Below are 20,554 nucleotides of genomic sequence, written 5' to 3'. Positions count from 1 at the left end.
TTCCACACTTATGTTTAAAATAAAAACATCAATTTGAATAGCTTGTATGCATGATTATCATGCAATTGACAGAATGTTGATATTGGTATCAGTTGACATGGTATGTTTCTAAATGGCAGTGGCTCGGCCACCCTACTCACTGTACCTTGCTCATGTTTAAAATAAAAACATGAATATATGAACCTGTGTATTATTTGAATAGCTTAGTATTGAATGCGCAATAAAGAGTTATGTTTATACATGGCACTAGGCCCAGTTTAATATAAAACAATTTTATATTATCTATATATATATATATATATATATATATATATATATATATATATATATATATATAGATAGATAGTCGGGGGTCCCTGCTCCATCTCTATCAGTTTGGGGGTCCTTGGCCTGAAACACGTTGAAGACCCCTGCTCTAGGTTATTATTATAGTTCATGAAGCAATACATGATGACAATTGAAAAATAGAGACACGTTTGGTTCATTCTTATCAAACACTAATTTGTATCCGTTATGGGAAAGGCTGGACCTGTAACAGCCTGTTGATAGTCTTTGTGACGTATGACAGTTTATTTAAGAAAATGAAATCTACTCAAACTGAGGATGGATTCAGGCCTCTCTCCGACCATGGGAACTTCACTGATAACAATCTGGTGGAAAACAGAGTTGTGCTTAGTCTAACTGTAGTTTTCCTCAAAGTAACATAGTGATGGTATAACAGTATAACATATGTTAAAAATTGTAAAACATACATTTAATTACATTTTTTGTTAAAGGCTGGTACATTATATGTATTATGGGATATAAGTAATATATTATGAAGTGAAAGGTATAATATAAAATCCATTCTATGGTGATAAAACTGATTTACGGCAGCTGACCTGTCGCTCACACGGTTGATGAACGAGTGCTGCTCGCTGTTGCGACACCCGAGTCCTGACTGACGCTTGCCACAGACTAGCTATTGCGGTGCCAGTGACACCAGGAGGATCTCCGCGTTGCTGGAGAAAGTATCAGTTAGCTCCATCAGTACTGATCCACCAGAGTCTCTGTATGTCTGGATAAACCTGTCTGAATGGACGCTTGGCTCTTCGCCTTTTTTTCTGGATGTATGTCCTGTGACTCATCTCCGGGTAGCCTACAAAGCTATTGAAGTTAGCTTAGCATGTTAGATGGAAACAGACCGACGGGGACCGGAAATTAGCAACACAGCGCTAGTCAGAGTTTAATGGAGAGTAAACGGTGTTTCTGTCGTTGTGTGAAAATCTCAAAAGTACAAATGCTTTGAACCAAGTGGACTATGTGTTGTCTCGCTTCATTTAAAACGTCCGGATTGTCTCCTGGTGTCCTACAGAGCTAATGAAGTTAGCATGCTAGCAGGAGGTGGACGGACCCGAACGTAACCAAGTAGCGTTAACGTAACAGCGCAGGTCAGAGTGAGCAACCCGTGTTTAACGGTTAGTAACGTTTCTGTGGTTTAGTGAAAATGTCTCAAGTCCAAATGCTGAGATCTGTAATCAACCAGCGACTAACTGCGGCTGCTGAAGATATATTTGGTCTGTTTGAAAGCACGATAGCAGAGTACGAGGAGAAACTGTATCGTACTAAAGAGGAGAACGAGCGACAACGGAAACTACTGGATGCTGTTTTCAACCCGGAAGTCCGGAAACAAAGAGCAGGTTGGTTCACTTTGTTTTTTCTCTGTTATCAAACACTGTTTATGCTACGACTGCTAACTTTATAAGTTAGTTAGTTTAATCTCATCATTCTTCTGATCTGTTCTCTCAGCTTCTATATGACAGAAACCATTTTAATTTGTTATCTTTGATAACACCACATGGATTTTGCAGCTTGTTAAATTCTAAAATGGTTCATATGTTCCTGGTCCCATAAGAGTTGATGAAATGATTATATTATCTGGTTCCATTGATAACATCCAGCTATTATCACAACACATACACAAAATCACAGAAAACAATACTGATTATAAATCAATAATATAAATCAACACATCTATCAAACAATTACAAGCGTACTACCTAAAAGCAACAAATAATCGTGTGTGTGTTTAGGAGGGGGTGGTGGGATTCAACCTTTACCTATAGGTTCCTGAGAGCAGTCTCTAAACAAAGTTTATTAGTTCAGATTGTGTCGTCACATTTCAGTTTCATCTTTACATGGATGTTCTCTACAGCTGACTACCAAGGTGGAGTGCTATTGGTTTAGAGACGGAGCTCACCTCTGATGCACGTCCACGGTTACGTTGTGGCTGCTTCTGAAGGTTCTATCCACTGTTTCTACGGTGGCAGGTTTACGTACATGACTCAACTATAACTGCCCGCAGGTGACTTTTTTTGCCATGTGACTATTGATGACCTCATCGCTGCTGGTGCGTTGTGTCTTTTAAAATTTGTTTTGTTATGTCTGTTGGGTAACTGTGCACAGGGAGTGTAAGAGGGAATGATGGCAGGAAAAATGAACAGAAGACTATTTGTTCAATACTGTCACGGGGTGTGTTGGAGGACTCAAACGCAGACCAGGCAGAGTAGCGTGAAGCAGATATTTAATTAAAAAAATGGGAATCGTTACCAGAACACAACAGGGAGTCCAAGCACAAGACAAGAGACGTGGGGGAAAATCCAGCAGGAGCAAAAACGGGCGGGTAGACATGACAATGATCTGGCAGGGGTTTATAAAGTAGGTTGAACAGGTGAGGGGAGTTGTGCTGATGAGGAGGGAGTGCTTGATTAGTGATCAGAGTCAGGTGAAGGGAGTTAGGCTGATGCAGAGGGAGTGACTGACAGGTAGAGTGAGGAGGGTGTGGAGCTACACCAAGACACACAGAAGACAGAAGGCAAAGCCTAATCGTGACAAATACTAACATTTCTTTGTAACGTCTCTGTGTGTGTGTTTTCTGTTTCCCTGCAGACGTCCAGCAGCAGCTGTTGGTGGTGGTTAAAGAAGAGGTTCCCCCTGAGCAGCAAGAGTGGAGCTCCAGTCTGGACCAGGAGGACCCAGAGCCCCCACACATTAAAGAGGAACAGGAGGAACTCTGGACCAGTCAGGAGGGTGAGCAGCTTCAAGGACTGGAGGAGGCTGATGTCATGTTCTCATTCACTCTTGTGAAGAGTGAAGATGATGAAGAGGAAGCTCAGTCCTCACGGCTTCATGAAAGACAAACTGAACAGATGGAAACAGAAGCTGATGGAGAGGACTGTGGAGGACCAGAACCAGACAGGAACTCAGATCCAGATAGACATCAAGGACCAGATACTGATGACAAGACTGGAGACTCTTCTGTCACCGATGACAGTGATGATTGGAAGGAGACCAGAGAACCTCGGTCCGGTTTAAACTCTTTGAAACCTGATGAAGTTCCCGTCAGTGGTTCAACATGTAGTGCTGCTGAGAAACGTTTTAGATGCTCCGATTGTGAGAAAACAACTGTCAAGAGTGCAGATCTGAAGCAACACATGAGAATCCACACCGGAGAAAGACCGTACAGCTGCTCAGTGTGTGAGAAATGTTTTACTTGTAAGGGAGTTTTAAAGAGACACATGAAAGGCCACACAGGAGAAAAACTGTACAGCTGCTCGGTGTGTCTGAAAGGTTTCGTTTGTAATGGAGATTTACAGAAACACACGAGAATCCACACCGGAGAGAAACCTTTCAGCTGCTCAGTTTGTAAGAGATCTTTTAACCAGCGTTCAAATTTACAGAAACACATGAGAATCCACACTGGGGAGAAACCTTACAGCTGCTCAGTTTGTCAGAAATCTTTTAACCAGAGTTCATCTTTACAGACACACATGAGAATCCACACGGGAGAGAAACCTTTCAGTTGCTCAGTTTGTGATAACAAATTTCGGGACAAGTCAGCTCTGAAGGTACACACGGTTAAACATACAAAAGACAACCAGCTTTAGTGGTTCTGTTTGTATGCAAAAGGTAAATCTGACACACCACATGGCACACAACGCAGGGGAAGAACTCTGGTGCTTTTTAGCCTATCCTTTATTCAAAAGCATGTTTTAATTTGAGAGCGCTGCTTATTGATTCCACGTTCTGAATTTGAATTGTTTCCCTCAAAACCCTGTCCTCACACACAATTGGCCCCCCGCTTGTGATTAGTGACACAATAAACCTTGATCGCAGTGAGAGATCCATGCTTCGTGTAAGGCGACGTCTCCTCACGTGGGCAGGGAGCTTAGTACTGGCTGTAGTTTAAACCAGTAGACTAATTTAGTTTTTATTTTCTAGTTAATATTGTACATTTTAAAGTTAAATGCATCAATCTGGTGCATTTTGAGACCAAAATCAAGAGGTTAGTTCTATGAAGAAGTGTTGAAATATGAAGTCGACACAGTCGACCCGCTGCTGTCGACGGACTTTACACCTCGTGTGTTTGTTTTCAGCTTCACCCTCTGGCTGGTTGTCAGATTATTAACTTTTATGTTCAGCGGCACGACTAGTGTTTAGACGCTTTGTCTAGTGTTGTAGAGGAGTTTTTGTGTTGTCATATGTGAAGTAAAAGCCCAAGCTCGGCTAATTAATGAATTAACTGTGGTTCAAAGTGTCTTTTGACGAGCGTCACATCTGCATTTTGGTGGATAACTTTTTCTCTCACAATTTCTAATATCTGAATTAAGATTTTGTAGATGATCATATTGATCAGGAATCACAGTGCTCTGTAGCCTGTGTAGCGGTTAAAGGTGATCTATCTGTCTCCAGAAGCATCAATAAAATGAGAGACGGCGAGTGCGACTGCTGACAGTGGCAAGCGTCAGTCAGGTGTCACAACAGAGCGGCACTCGTTTGGCACCCGCCAAGAAGCTGCCGAGCCACATTACCGGAGAACACCCACTGGTGTTACGACAGGTCAGCTGCCGTAAATCAGTTTTATGATTTTAGTTGAGTCACCTGAGCCACCCGTTCTCTGTGTACATCCTGAGAGTAACCATGTTGTACCTTTCTGTTTCTCATTCATTTTATTTAAGTATGATTTAGCTGGTTTTGAAACAAAGGGGAACATAATACAGTCTTTCCAAGACAATCGGATAATATGATGAAAATAAATCATCCAATCTGAAAATATCTTCACGCTTCCTCTGCTGATATGTAGGTGTCAGTAGGTGCCACCAGCTGCCAGTGCCACCAGTGCCAGTGCCACCAGTAGTCACAAGAGTGCCACTAGTCAGAGGAGGGTGCCCCCCCCCCCCCCCCCCCCCCCTGGTCTGTGTATGTTTTGATAGTCTGTTTTAATGTTTATTTGTTTTTTCTTTTGAAGAGAGACAGTCCGGATGTAAGAATATGTCAAAATATAAGTCAAGGCAATAGAATGACAGTATGCAAGAACATTGTTAGTCTATGATGCAAGCACATACCAGGGTAACAGAAGAAGAACAATAAATAAATATAAATAAATAAATAAATAAACGTGGGCCGATGGGAGTGTGTCAGCAACAATAGTTGACTACATGAGATGTAATATTCATTTATCCATGTACAGAGCGCAGAGAGAGTTTTCGATTCATCTGTGGATTGTTCGATGCAATACGGTTCGTAATGTAGTTTAATAAAAGTCATTTTTGCGTGTGCAGAGTTGTTGCTGTTAGCACTATTTATTCTTCCACCGTATTGTGCTGTTGCTTGAGTGAACGCAGAGCATAGCCTGTAAAAGGAGACGAAGAGTAAAAGTGTTTACCATTTCTACCACTAGATGGCAGTATAAGTGTAAAAGCCAAAAGGAGTGTAAAGCTGTATTTAGGGTTCCCCTGAAAATAATTGCTCCTCTCTAATTTGTTTAATTTGAGAATTCCTTATAAAGATTTGAAATAGAACAATAGGCCACACCTTGAAGGTTGTGACTTATATAAACATGCTGAATCGCTGGTTATTCATTTCTCAAGAAGCAAACTATAATGCCATTAGAATTTCTGTTATTAACCAGTTTATCGGTAATAGTACTGTTTACAACAAACATCAAGAATTACTATCTTTGTGTCCGCTGCCCGCGTGCAGTCAGCTCTCTCTACCACACCCCTCCAAACGGAGCCAAAGTGGTATCGTCCGTTCGTGCTTTCAACATGGAGGCGCTGGTAGAGCGAACACCGTTGTGTTTTTGCATTGTGGATCAATTCATGAACGCAACTTCTGTAAACTGAGCCACGCGACTATTTTAACCCTCCGACCAGCTGCTAACGGTTTCACTTTTCTGCTCGATGCACGAGTTTGCGCTTGTCCGAGCTGCTCGCGTGGAGCGTGCCAGTGTGGTCGGTTGGTGACTTAATGTGAGCTCAGTGCGCGTCTACGGCAGCGGACCCAGATGGACCCCGGACAGGTCACCGGGGTGTACGGAGAGATCAGCGGTCTCCCCGCACCTGTTTCTGCCCATGTGAGAGAGGAACAGCTCCCTGAGCTCGGGACATACACCGTGACTGCAGGTGACTGTCTCTCTCTCTCTCTCTTTCTGTCTCTCTCTCTCTCTCTCTCTCCCTCTTACAATTCAATTCTAAGAAGCTTTGATGACATGGGGAACATACAGTAATATTGCAAAATCAAGTGAGAAAGACAAAAAGACGTTCACAAACAGAAAACTAGCATATAGAAATGTGTCAACAGAGGGCTGTAACATTACAACATTATAATGAAAAGTATAAATACAAATAAGTTTCTCTTCAAATGAAACATTTAGATTTTGCTCTTAAATACAGTATATAGACTACATACAAATAACTTAAGATAAAAATAGACAATTGTGGACATGGCAGCTACAGAATATGAGCACAAAAAAGAACTGTGTATCTATTGCAACATTTATTTAAGAATAAATGTAGCCTATTTAAAGGTATGTGTATGTAGGTTAAGTCTATTTACAGTGCAAACGGTCATTGCAAGATGATTGACAGTCTTCTTGGTTTTATTCTATTGGACGCTGTTTTCCTGTCACAACAGCTCACACGTATTGCTGCTGTGTTGGCATATTGCTGCGTTTCACTCAGCAGGCAGCAGGTACGGAAGTTTCACCGATGATAATGACGTTTCTAGGCAATGTCGTCGGATGTGTGCACAAGCAAACAGTCTCTCACGCAAGTTTGGTCTGTGCACAGATGGAGTGAAGAGGTCTCTGTTCAGAGCATATTGTACACCACTCTACACTGCACACTTGTGGTCAAACTACAAAAAAAAAGAAGCTTACAGAGACTTCAAGTAGCTTATAATGACGCCAGAATACTGCTAAAGAGACCGACATGCAGTAGTGCTGGAATGTTTGTGGCTGCGCGAGTCAATACTTTCCAAACTGTGTTAAAAAATCGTATGTATAAATTAATGTGTGACTTAATGACTTCTGAAAATGAGATCATATTAGTTTTAACCAACATAAGCTACCAGTCCCAGCTGTGGCGACATTGGTACAGCTGTCTCTTTGTAAGGCATTGCTAGGCCTATGCACCTTTATTGTTTGTGTGTGTCATTTTATGTGTTTGTCTATCTGGACCCTGAGTCTGAAATAAAGTTTATCTATCTATCTATCTATCTATACATCCCTGGTGTCTTGGTACAGTTAGCAGGTAGTGAAACAGTGCAGCTCGTTTTCTGAATCATGTTGTGAGCAGTGGGTGCACAGTCTGTTCTCCCTCGCTGGCGATGCTGTGCTGCTCAATGAGTCTGAACATACTCAAAGATTTCCTTAGTTTTGGGTCCATCCCAAACCGACAGTTTGGTGAAAAGCCAATTTGTGATTTGCTGAGAACATTCTTTTCAGTGAGGAAATGTAGGGCTCCGTGGTTGGTGATCATACAGGGGATGTTCCTGAGGCTGCTGTTGACACACATCCCACGCTAGTTATTGGCGTTTCAAATTTGTCTCCACTTTTATGGAGCAGCGTTGAATGTGTTTTTGCTGTTTATTGTTCTCGACTGTACCAGCCAGATTGGAGAAGTGGTTCACTCATACTTCTCCGTTTTGGATGGGTAGATCCTTGTGTTTTTGTTTGTTTAGAGGGATCAAATGTGTGGTTTGTTTTTATGGATTCCTCATTAGCATTTAGCTGACTTCTAACATGTTGGTCTGACTGTGTTTTTATATAGTTTTAATGTGTCAGCATAGTGAAGAAGAATGTTCTGGTTGTCTATGCTCTTGGTTTGATAGTTTCCTTAAATTATTTTTGAAGTTTTTACATTAATTGTCAACCAATCTTTTTATTGTTGTTAATTTCTTGGTCTTTTCTATTTGAGGCCTTCAGGTTTGTACACTGAAAGGTCAAATATGTTATTTAGCCTTTTCTCCTGCCCTGTGTACACCTTCACAGTTTTTCTTTCTAGAAACTGGTCTCAAAGTGACTGGACTTGTTGCCAGATAGTGTTTTGCTATGTTTCTATGTTATTTTCTTTATTTGTAGCCTTTTTCTTTAATTGTGCAGTTGGCTTTAGTACCTCATGATTGGGTGTTTGTATGTCCAGGTACACTGTGATTTTGCTGTGGTGTGATCGGGGTGTTAGTGAAGTAATCCACTCTACTGTTACCCAGAGATGAGCTGTAGGCCTACCACTCACTCACTCACTCACTCACTCACTCACTCACTCACTCACTCACTTGCACCTGTTGTGTTTGCACCTATGGTTTGCACTAATGTTTGTGAGTTTTGCTGTTGTTGTGAGGCAACAGTTAAAACCAAACATATGATGGAACTTCAGTGGGATGGATTACAAATGTCTGGTGATTTGTTTTTTTACTGTTTGGAAATGAATGGAAACCCCCAGAAATAAGAAAAGACACATTCAGAAACCTGAAACCACACAAGGTTATTTTGGAAAATGATCTGCAGTAATGTCAATGAAAAACAGTGGTATGCTGTTTTAAACGGAGAGTATGATGAAAGAAAAACTGTCCTCTTGAAGCATGAAGCTATTACATGTTGAAAATATGGGCAAACAGCATCTAACGTTTCTAATTCACGGTCTGAATTAGGTTTTTATACTGCGCGATATGCAATATTTATTTGTCGGTAGGAAAATACCTCCTTTGAATGCTGTATAATTACACCATAGCTGTAAGAATCTATTCCACTGTTTCATTTAAATACTCATCCATCCCTACCAGACCTGCTGGTGTTTGGCAGACAAGGCAAGGCGATGATTTCACTCTTCTTTGAGCCTTACCAGCGATGTCCTGATGGTTGCGCTTGAGGAAAGTTCATGAGCTCATAGATATCAAGCTGAATGCCAGTTTTCTCAAAAGCTATCTTGTGTGCACAGCTGACATTGTAGACTGATGTCGGCACAAGAGGAACAGAAGTCTGGCCAGTAGTTATCTAGACATCTTCTCCTCTTATCAGCACGTTAACCTAGATCAGCTGGTGCATTATGGAGGCAATGAAAGAAACCCTCACTTTCTTAGATTTCAACCAGCCAGAATGAAAAGAAACATCCCAGTGGGAATGACTACGACCGCCAGCATTTCGTGACCACCTGCTGTCAAAGGCACTCTGCTACTGACACCAGTGATCTTGTCTTAAGGGTTTAGAAGGGTTTACAGAGTAAACCATCTGTTTCCCTGGAAGAATACCTATCAACATGACTGTTGTACCTGGCTGGATGTTGAACACTACGTTGGATTGTGGGTTCAACACCACCAATTTCCACCGATTCAAGCAAAGTTATACTGTTTAAATGTTAAATATAATGTCTCTTGTTGCACTGTCCACTTTGCTGCTGTAATCCTGCAAATGTCCCCGCTGTGGGACTAATAAAGGATTATCTTATCTTATTAATACATTTTATTTATAGAGTAGTCAAAGACACATAACATAAGTTAAAATGATCATAGAAAACATGAACCACACGTTAAAAGCAGCTCTAAGAAGGTGCGTTTTCAATGTGTGATTTGAATGACACTCTCGGCTGTGTTTGGGGAGAGAGTTCCAGAGGGAGGGGCCTGGTGATTTCATCGACGTGTTCGGAGGAGACGTTGAAAATAACTCTGAGGTTGCGGATGTGTGGGGAGTGAGACGGAGTGGAGCAATCAACGGCGAGGACGATGTTGTGAGTGTTTTTTGGTGAGGGATTTGGGACGGATGGTTATCATGTCTGATGTATCACAGCTTAGTTTGAGGGTGTTTGCGTGAATGAATTCCAGTGAGGTAGTTGGTGAGAGTGCAGTGAGCTGCAGTGGGGATGGATTTGGTGGAAATGTAGAGCTGGAAGTCATCAGTGTAGCTCGGCTGTTAGTTGAGAGGCGACAACACGTTCCAACAGAAAGACGGAGACTGGAGATGGGCCTGAAATGACTCATGACGTCAGGGTTGAGTCCAGGTATTTTGAGGAATGGGGCGACAGCAGCCTGTTTGAGTGTTCAGGGGTCTGAACCAGAGGTTAAGGGGTTAATGATTTCTGTGATGAGTAAGGAGACAGCTGGAAGACTTAACCAGATCAGATCAGATTGGATCCAGAACACAAGTGAAGCATAACATCACCATTACATAATGTTAGAGTAGAAAATACTTTTTTGTGGAGCATCCTCCAGTTATTACAGAGATGCAATAAAGATACGTTTTTGGCATTTTAAAGTGGAACAATAAACATAATCAAATCTTTTTTTTTTTTTTTAAACCCATCTTGGAAAACTTCTCACCACGTTCACATTCAGAGTGGAGTCAGAGCGACCTGGTCCGAGGCTCAAGACTTCGCTACTCTCAGGAGTGGACTCTGATCACAGACAGCAACGACCACAAGAGCATCAGGACTGTCCTTCCACCAGGACCCTGTGTACCTGTGTCTGGAGAGTGAGTGCACACACACACACACACACACGCACAAAATACTGTGAGAAAGAAAGTGAATGACCCTCGCATTCAACAGAAAGCTCATATTTTGACATTTTGAACCTTTCGTGAGATTTCACTAAGATCTTGTTATTGGCATTTGTTGACTAAAAAGGCAGATTTATTTCAACGTCATTGATGACGAAAGTGCCGCACGTACTTCTGCATTTACTGTTTTCATTTATTGAATATTATATAAATGATATTTAATGTTACTGTTACTTTGTTTGCTGAAGTATATCTTTGCTGCTGTAACAACCAAATTTCCCCCTGGGGATGAATAAAGTATCTAATCTATCTATTTATCTGATGTCTCACCATTCATTCTTCCAGACTGTCTTTATCTTAAAAATGGTGTCAGGAAATATTAGATCGTTTCCTTTGCTTTAACCTCTCACCTTGCTGCAGTCGTGAGGAAGCGTGGCATCACTGTGTAAAGTAAAAAAAATAAACTTTTAACCAGAGAGTCCAGTGAAACATTGCTTTTCAGCCTGTTGCTGAGTTTGCCTTCGAGAGTTTTTATTTCTCTCCTGCTCTTCAGGGTGCTGAGTGGACTCTCTCCCATTCAGGGCCTCAGGGCCGTTGTCAGGGAAACAAGTGGCCACCAGCTCCTCGAGGTGAGGAAAACAGACCTCAGCATCCTCTGTGACATCAATGATCGGGCATTTTGACGGACCGTTGTTGTTTTTGGTCGTTGGTGTTCAGATATGGGACCGCCACGGCCTCAGGAAGTGCCTCAACCTGACTGCTCTCAACAAACACGGCAGAGTGTACGATGACGGTGAGACATGCGTTGTTTCTTGTTTTCCCCCCAACAAGAAAGAAATCTGATGCATCACCACCCAAGAAATACCAAAGCATAACTGTCTCATCATCCGTTTCCAGCCCAGTTTGGCTGTCTGTCATGGTCGGAGTGTGAGAAGAAACTGCTGTATGTAGCTGAGAAGATTAAGAACACATCAACAGGAACACATGATGGGGAATCTGCATGCAGGAAGGTATTACACACACCTGCACCAGATGGATTAATGCGCTTTATGTGCATTCAAATCAATAACATGCAGATTGTAAATACATCAGAAGGATAGAACATTTTGTAGAATATATTCTTAAGCCCCAAAAAAATAAGAAAATCACATTAATGTTGTTAACCACACAGGAACGTGTTAATGTTGTGTGTTATTGTGCCCAAACAGGACAGGAGCGTGTACTGTGAAGACTGGGGTGAGTCTCTGACCAATAAGAGCGTCCCGGTGATTTGTGTGGTGAACCTGCAGAGCGGCTCCGTCAGCGTCCTGCAGGGCGTCCCGCGTGATGTCTCACCTGGACAGGCGAGGACAGAGAGGCTTTATGTTCTTGGACTGCTCGTGTGTGCAGGTCAAGTGTGAATTCATTGGGCCTTTGGTTCGTCTTTAATAACACTGTGTGTGTTTGCGTGTTGTCCTCCAGGCTCTGTGGGCTCCCGGCAGTCAGTCTGTGTTTCTTGTCGGTTGGTACCACGAACCTTTCAGACTCGGACTGCGGTTCTGCTCCAACCGCAGGTCAGACTGATGCTTTGTCTTCTGATTGAGCTAGAGTCAGCATGAAAAACAGAAACTTAAGCACTGAAATAAACAAAAACAATGTGAAGTGAAGTTTATCTACATATCCCAAAAAATCACAAGTTTTGATTTGGATAAGTACAAAAGAAAAAAGAAGCTCTCTTCTTTTTTTTAATACATACCATATATAAAAGTACTAAAAATGGCCACTTTTACATAAAAATATCAGTCAATTATTGTTGTTGTTGTTACAGTATGTTGGTGGCAGGGAGGGTTCCTTTTCTTGTGTGTGAGATGTGCTGAATCCAAACTGAAAAGGAAATTGGAGAACAGTAGTGATTGAGCAGAACATTAAGTTTAAGAAGAAGTGTCAGAATGCAGATTTTGGATAGCAGGGCTCACACTCAACAGTGGACGTCACAGTTTCATTTTGTGTCTCTCACTCTTACAATTCTGTTCCAGGTCAGCGTTATTCAAGCTGGACCTGGGTGGACACTGTGGTGAGCACATTCGTCTCTGTGTCTTTGTTAATGAATCACACTCGCACACCCTCTCTGCTCCTTCGATGACTGAACTTTCCTCCTCCCTCCGAACCAGAGTGTCTGTCTGGGGACAACTTGTCGGTGTCCTGTCCCAGGCTGAGTCCAGACGGGTCCACGCTGATCTACCTGCTGGGTCGAGTGTTTGGACCTCACAATCAGTGCCTCAGTCTGCAGCAGGTACACTGTGTGTGTGTGTGTGTGTGTGTGTGTGTGTGTGTAGATGTGTGTGTATTTGTTTTCGTTCCGTTAACAGTGACTGTTAATCCTCCACAGTTGGACCTGAGGGGCGGGAGGACGTCCACCCTGTTGGACGTTGTCAACACACCACAGACTGGTGGGTAACATACTGTAACACTAGCGGTGTGGCAATGTCGGGTCAAACGTTCATGTTCCTGCTGACTTTGGTGATCCTCTTTTCCTCTAGGGCCACCATGAGGTTGACAGTTGAGGTTTTGAGTGAAATGTCTCTGATTTTTCATCTTGTGCAGTCATCGGGTCAACATTTTAATTTGTCCAATACTCTGCCAACCTGCAAAAATAATGACATTCCCATCAACGTCGGCTGTACTTAGCAGATGTTATTATGCTAAATTAAGATGTTCATTATGATGAATACCTGCTAAATGTGCAGTTTTGCAGTTACTGTCTATGTTTGCTTGATTTGGCACGTCCAACAAAAATGCATTAAATTGTGTGAAGCCCTTAACAAAGCAGGACAAAAAGAGCTGATGTGTTAGAGTGCTCGGTGGAAGACCAGCATTTAAAAATATAAAACATCAAAGGTAAAAACATGAATTCTATCCACGTCACTTTGTTTCAGGTGAGTTTGCAGGCGTGTATGAAGCTCTGCCACCCTGCTGCTGGTCTGCAGACGGTCAGAGAGTGGTGTTCAGCAGCGCCCGAAGAAACTGGAAGGTAAAAACCACATATTTAAGGAATACTTTGACTCTAATCACTAATTAACAGGCTTTACCTGATGTGTGACATCGGTACACAAGCCGAAATGTAAAAATCCCAGCTTGTGTTGATGAGTGAGTTTCAGAGGTTCGGTTGGTGGATTTTCTGAACAGAGCTAGGCCAGCTGTTTTCCTTTGATTCCAGTCTTCATGCTAAGCTTAGCTAATCAACTCAGACATTCGAGTGGTATCAGTCTTCTTGTTTAACTTTCGGCCCGAAAACAAATGAGCTTATTTCCGAAATTGTCAAATTATTACTTTAAATTAAAATACCTACACTTCCCGGCCTTTTGTTAATATATTTTTTTATTATTTTGTGTTCATCACAACCTCGTATACATACTTTCCATAACTCATTTACTCTCTCCCTCCCTCCCCCTCTCCCTCCCTCTCCCTCTCCCTCTCTCAGGATCTCTTTATGGTCGACAGAAGATCAAACAAAGTTACCTCCCTTTCTGATAGTAAGAGTCCATCCTCTCCTCCACCTCCTCCTCCCTCTCTTCTGTCCTCATCTCCATCTCTTCTTTTCCCTCCTCCTCCTCCTTTTCCTCTGTCTCCTCCTCCCCTCTCTCCTCTGCTTTCACCTCCTCCTTTGCCCTGTTGGCCTCCTCTTCCTCCCCCATTTCCTGCTATTCTTCATTTTCATTTTCCTCCTCCTCCTCCTGCTGCTCCTCTCTCTACTCTGTCATCTTGTCTTCCTCATACTCCCCTCTCCCCTCTTCTTCCACCTCCCCCTTCTCTCTTTCCTTCACTTCCAGTTCCTCCCCCTTATTCTGACTCTCACTTTCCTCCTCCTCCTCTTCTTCCTGATCCTCCTGTCCCTCCTCCTCCACCTTTGTATCTTCATCCTCAGGAGCACAAGAGAAAACAGGAAGGTACGACAAAACCAACAGGTGTAATGTTGCCACCAAAATCCTATCGGGGTATTTCAAAATATTAGTCAAAAGTTGCAGAAACCCCACAGGAGCATTCTCTGAGTAGTAACGATAATAATATTTTTTACTGGGATCTATATTCTAAGAAGTGCTCAGATGTAGGTTTTATAGCAAGAGCATAATGTCGCTGGTAAAGTAGACTTTAACTATTCAAAGTAAAATCATTTGATTTCAGATGCATCTCCTGCATGTCGTCTACATCTGTGATTTGGATATACTGCTGGACATAATATCATCAATGAATACCCGTACCATTTAATATGGGTCCATCATTTCTTTGACCAGATCTTTATCTCTTTGTTATGTTCCGTCTATTGTGCCTCGACTGTGTTCTGTCTTTCCTTCATCACTTCTTTTTCTGTCTTTACTCCCGTCTTTGTTGTTGCCTCCTCTGCAGGTCTCTCTGATCTTCCAGCTTATGGCAGCTGGAAGCTGCTGACAGTCCAGAAGGACCTGATGGTCGTCTGCTGCTCCAGCCCTAACACACCTCCCACTCTGGTCAGACTGCACGTGAACGCACACACACACACACACACACACACACACACACACAGGAATGAGAGACACAGCAACAAGCATTATGCTATAATACAGTTTGCTGCATTGTTAAACAAGATAATTCAGATGAAAATGTATTTACATATATATTTTTTGTTTAATGGACTGTGTGTGTGTGTGTGTGTGTGTGTGTGTGTGTGTGTGTGTGTGTGTGTGTGTGTGTGTGTGTGTGTGTGTGTGTGTGTGTGTGTGTGTGTGTGTGTGTGTGTGTGTGTGTGTGTGTGTGTGTGTGTGCGCGCGCGCGCGCGTGTGTGCGTGTGCGTGCAGAGGGTGGGTTTCCTCCCTTCAGCAGGTGAGGCTGTGACCTGGCAAACTCTGCAGCAGCCATTCATGACCTTTGACTTCCAATGGACAGTTCTAGATGTTACACCTCCACCAGAGGAGGACAACACACACTACTGTGAGCATGACACACACACACACACACACAAACAGTGGGTCAAAATGATGAAGGTCAATATGAGCCTCGCTATGGTGTCTCTCTCTCCTCTCTCTCTCAGCTGGTTTAGACTTCGGGGCTGTCTTGGTTAAACCTTCTCGTCCCTCCAATGAAGCCAAGATACCTCTGGTCGTCTTTATCCATGGTCTGTGTTTACTTATCTGTGTTGACTTCTCTTTTCCAGGACGGAAACATATTGAAACATTTTGCTTGATTTATATTATGGTTTTATTTTAATGTTTGTTTTCCTCCTCCAGGTGGCCCTCACTCCCAGTTCCCAGCCGAGTGGAACTGCACCACAGCTGGACTGGCTAAACTCGGCTTTGCTGTGCTCATGGGTGAGATCCCGCTCTTCCTCTCAGACACACGCTCACTCGCACACGCACACGCACACGCACACAAGCACAAACACTGGCATACTTACACTTGAAATGGAGATGGAAGCTCATTTGCATTTCTTTTACTGTAAAATTTCCCTGTGTCGTCTTTGTGTGAGGGTATGTAAAAACAGTTTAAACGTATCCCCTTTTTAAAAGGAAATACATTTTTACTTTGGTGAAAATGAGTAAAAGACTTAAACAGAAATTCTCCTCAATCCACATGATCAAAGGCTTTTCCATGTCTCTTTTGATCAAGACGTCTTCCCTCTCTCTCCCTCTCTCTCCCTCTTTCTGTCTCTCTATCTAGTGAACTATCGGGGATCCACGGGGTTCGGCCGGGACAGCATTTTATCCTTGATCGGTCAGATCGGAAGCCAAGATGTAAAAGATGTGCAGGTACTGACTAACACAGTCCTGGATAGAGTGAGGTAGGCAAAAAAACTAGTGTGTAAGAAGAATCTGTGAAATATTTGAGAATTCCAAATATCGCGGACTGGAGAAAATGACTGTGGCGGTAGAAGGTCAGATTGCTGGAAGGTAGAAGGCTGAAGGTAGAATGCTTTTTGTCCATTGTCCATTGTCCATTGTCACCCTGGAACTGAAAATAATTTGTCTTTGCCCAGACCGCCGTGCTTACTGCGCTGCAGAGAGACATCGCCCTTGACCCCGATCGATTGGCTGTGATCGGTGGTTCTCACGGGGGTTTCCTGTCTTGTCATCTGGTCGGTCAGTACCCTGAGTTCTACAGAGCGTGCGTGGCCAGGAACCCTGTCATTAATGCTGCTACTTTATTGGGCACCAGTGACATAGTAGACTGGTAAGACACACACACACATGTACACAACGACACACCCACACATGAGCTTTAGCCCCTCTGCAACACATCTGAACCACTTTAATGTTCTTATCCTCTCTCTGTGTCTTCAGGCGTTACACCAGTGTGGGGCTTCAGTACTCGTATGACCAGATACCCACTGCTGAAGCCCTGGCTGCCATGCTAGAGAAGTCACCCATCACACATGCTGCTCAGGTCAGACACACACCAACTTTAAATACAGTATTTTAATCATAATGTACTGGTGAGATAATAACCAACATACTCTTAAACCAGAAGTTATTGTCTCCGCCAGCCGTAGGCTTTGGAGGACGCGCACGTATTGTAAAAAATAGACCAATAGACCAACCAATGGGCCAACACACACACTTTCATGTCGGTGTGTTTATCTGTGTGTGTTTGTTTGTAGATCAAGGCTCCAGTGTTACTGATGCTGGGGGCCAGAGACAGGCGAGTGTCCCCTCACCAGGGTCTGGAGCTCTATAAAGCACTGAAGAGCAGAGCTTCACCTGTCAGGTACAGCAGAGCAAACATTAAATGCACTTAATAAACAATCTGATCAAGGCAACAGACAGGGCAGGCACTCTTGTCATTCCCCCCCCTCATCAAGACAGAGATTGTGATTATTAAAACAGATTTTTTTTCAGCATCGTTCTGTTTGTCCATCCAGATTGTTGTGGTTTCCAGAAGACGGGCATTCTCTGTCCAGAGTGGACACGCAGGCCGACTGCTTCCTCAACACAGTGCTGTGGCTGCACCAGCATCTCTGAACACACATGGATGCATGAAGGCGCGCGCGCACACACACACACACACACACACACACACACACACATACACACACACACACACACACACACACGCACAAACTGTGATGAAGCTTTGCTGAAGGAGTTCTGGATAAATGAGTTTACTATCACAGCAGTTGACAATCTTGAACATACCGATGCCTTTTTGACAATAAAAAAATGTCCATCGATCTATATGTGATGATGTACTCAATTTTGTAAAAAACGTTTTCAAATCAAAGCATGTAATAAAACAAATATCTTATAAACCTGTATTGATGCTTAGAGTCATGTTTGGTTACTCAGTGATACTTTTAGTGATTCTAAAAACGGTCCCGAGCTATTAGTGTTTTCCCCACGATGATAAAACAAATGTTATATTACTCCTCCCTCATCTCCCAAGATCCCTACTTAGGTTTTAAGCCTGTTTACATTGAGTCAAGTCTGCAGTCTTACAATATCTTTCTGCAAATGTATAATATAGAGTATATAGAGAGAGCAGGCTGGTAAAGATATTCTACATAAATGTAATTTGCATAATGTCCAGCAGATGGCAGTCTCTGTCTGTCTAAACAGTTTTCCTTTTCTCTGAACATTTATTCCATTCATGATTTACCAGCTCTATGATTTGTATATGGCTGTTTTAGATATCTTTAACAAAATAGAATGTATATGGGTGAATCAGTCGGCAAAAGATCAATTTATACACATTCAAATGAGTATATCTCTGTTCCATGCAAGTGAGAACCTCTTGGTGGCCAATCAGGTACTCAGCTTGGTGGCCTTATCATCACTCCCTCTTGATTTTTCCAAAAAAGGAAAGGGGGAAAAACCCTGAGCTCAAAGTGTTGCATGTAACGTATACAGTCACATTTTAAAATGTGGCATCTGAAGTAACCACAAAGACCCACTGCAGAGCTGTAAAACACCCAAACCACTCGAAAACCTCATCTGGAGCCTTTCATTTGGGCTCTTGACCACCTTCCTCCCAGGACTGCCCAAACAAATAGTCTGCTGTAGCCCTTTAGACAAGTTAACAGTTACAGACAAGATCCGACAAAGCAATCTCTTCCTGTCTCTCTGGATTTCTTGTTGCAGAAATCAACTCTTGAGAAAAATGTCGGGCTCTTTTGCTTCACCGATATGTACGTCTCCTCACCAGACGCTTGTTTAGCTCGTCTTTTCCTCCATTTGTCACTTTATTTTTTGACAGATTTTTAGTCTCTCAGCAAACCTCCATGCAACCTCCAGATCTCAAAGCTTTATTTTCACAAAACAAACCCTGTCCCGCTTTTCCTGTGAAAAGAATATGGACAAAATGTTATCTTTGGTGGCCACGTTGAGACTTGATAGTGCCGTGAACAGTCCCACCACTCTCACTTCTCAGACAACACAAGTGGGCATTTCTTCAGCTGATGCTGACGACAAATTAAATTCACAGATGCGGATTTTGAAGGAGTACGTGCCCGAGATGAGAGCCTGAGCTGGTTGACATCTTCCAGAAGTTTCCTCTCAGCAGTCTCACCCTGGTGTCCCAGACACAGCGGCGTTGCTAATTGTCCCCATACACCAACACTCTGCTCTGCGGCCTTGACTGCAGCTGCTGCCCGATGAAGTCACTCTAATGTGGGTGTTGGGTGAGGTCACCAATTTAAGAGATGGAGGGATAAAAAGGATGGAGATTGAGAGAGAGAGAGACTGTTGATGAGGAAGCGACAGATAAAGGAAAGAGGAGTGAGACAGCGGCGACCGGGTGTTCCAAACAATGAACGAGCCAGATAGAGGGAGAAGTTCACGGCGCCATGCCGTGGTATTCTGGTGTGTGGGCCGGGGCACAGAGATGAAGCATTGTTGAAAGCTGAAGACAGGGGAAAGACTCATGCTCACGCTGGGTGTATGTAGGAGGTAGACAGACAAAGGGAGGAAAGAGTGCAAGTGTGTTTTCTGACGCTGGGGGACAAAGAGTCTTTTTGGACTTGGTTTGTTCTGGTGCTTCCCCTCAACAGCCGAACTGCAAAGAAAGATGCAGAAAAGTACAGAACAGCACAGCAGAGGACGATGGAAAAGAGCTGAATACACTTTGATAGGAGGTTACATTGTCCTACAAACAGACATCAGTGAGTGAAGGCGTCATTCCCAAGGGAGCATTTACTCAGCACATTTCATGACAAACCCTCCTATCAGAAGACATGTTGGCCTGAGGATGGCGCTTGAGAGGGAAGCTCATGGAACATGCAACCGGAAGGAATATGAATTCGCTTGGAAAATGTTATGGCGATGTGCAAATGACGTCTTTTTATTTTTTCATACAAGTGGAAACTGTCCTGATGTTGATTAGAAGATCACCAAAACCATTAGCTACTATGTTGTAAGGATGCAACGGTCCGACTTTTTTCAGATTCCTCTATCGACCGAGTACCGATCTGATACCAGTGTTTAGTGTGAAAGCTGTATGCCTCACTGTGTGGAAGTCACTGAGATTATTCCTTTATGTGAAATAATAACGGTATCCGATGCCAGATTGGCTTATTGTCACAGATACCCGATCCAGCTGTCTGAGTCAGTATCGGGTCAATATTAGTATCTGTGCATCTCTAGTATGCAGCACTATGAATATCCCTAAAAACAATATTTGGGCAGTCTGGTAAATGATTTGGATCAAACTGTTTTCCTGAAAGAAACAGTTTGAGATTTTGAAAAACACACTTGCCAAGATGGGAAGATTAATACCGCTCTTATGTTTGTAGGCTAAATATGA

At 42.9% G+C, this 20,554-nt stretch overlaps 2 protein-coding genes across 2 annotated transcripts; both read left to right on the top strand.

The window, feature by feature from the left end:
• Positions 1-932: 932 nt before the first annotated feature.
• On the top strand, positions 933-5,597 carry LOC306701531 (uncharacterized protein). The gene is made up of 3 exons (XM_079166854.1): positions 933-1,109; positions 1,355-1,679; positions 2,929-5,597. Exons 2-3 carry the CDS (start codon positions 1,487-1,489, stop codon positions 3,924-3,926), a joined length of 1,191 nt encoding a protein of 396 aa, XP_079022980.1. The 5' UTR covers positions 933-1,109; positions 1,355-1,486; the 3' UTR covers positions 3,927-5,597.
• A 511-nt stretch (positions 5,598-6,108) lies between these two features.
• LOC306712176 (acylamino-acid-releasing enzyme) lies at positions 6,109-18,071 on the top strand. The gene is made up of 21 exons (XM_079181316.1): positions 6,109-6,443; positions 10,648-10,783; positions 11,364-11,439; positions 11,528-11,603; positions 11,708-11,820; positions 12,019-12,153; positions 12,272-12,363; positions 12,826-12,863; positions 12,961-13,082; positions 13,179-13,239; positions 13,726-13,820; positions 14,271-14,322; positions 15,194-15,294; positions 15,622-15,754; positions 15,855-15,938; positions 16,051-16,131; positions 16,481-16,569; positions 16,797-16,990; positions 17,101-17,203; positions 17,418-17,524; positions 17,679-18,071. The coding sequence occupies exons 1-21, from the start codon at positions 6,326-6,328 to the stop codon at positions 17,776-17,778; spliced, it is 2,106 nt and encodes a 701-aa protein (XP_079037442.1). The 5' UTR covers positions 6,109-6,325; the 3' UTR covers positions 17,779-18,071.
• The last annotated feature ends 2,483 nt before the right edge of the window (positions 18,072-20,554 follow it).

This window comes from Pholis gunnellus (genome assembly GCF_910591455.1).
Source record: "Pholis gunnellus genome assembly, chromosome: 2".
Lineage (NCBI taxonomy): Eukaryota > Metazoa > Chordata > Actinopteri > Perciformes > Pholidae > Pholis > Pholis gunnellus.
The sequence above is the reverse complement of the archived record's forward strand: the minus strand, read 5'-3'. Positions and strand labels throughout refer to the sequence as shown.

Excerpts from the sequence above, each read along its gene's own strand:
- LOC306701531 (XM_079166854.1), top strand. The coding sequence starts at position 1,487 with ATGTCTCAAGTCCAAATGCTGAGATCTGTAATCAACCAGCGACTAACT. Across the intron at positions 1,680-2,928 it reads AGTCCGGAAACAAAGAGCAG|ACGTCCAGCAGCAGCTGTTG; the intron begins GTTGGTTCACTT and ends GTTTCCCTGCAG.
- LOC306712176 (XM_079181316.1), top strand. The coding sequence starts at position 6,326 with ATGGACCCCGGACAGGTCACCGGGGTGTACGGAGAGATCAGCGGTCTC. Across the intron at positions 11,821-12,018 it reads GGGAATCTGCATGCAGGAAG|GACAGGAGCGTGTACTGTGA; the intron begins GTATTACACACA and ends GTGCCCAAACAG. Across the intron at positions 16,570-16,796 it reads AAGATGTAAAAGATGTGCAG|ACCGCCGTGCTTACTGCGCT; the intron begins GTACTGACTAAC and ends GTCTTTGCCCAG.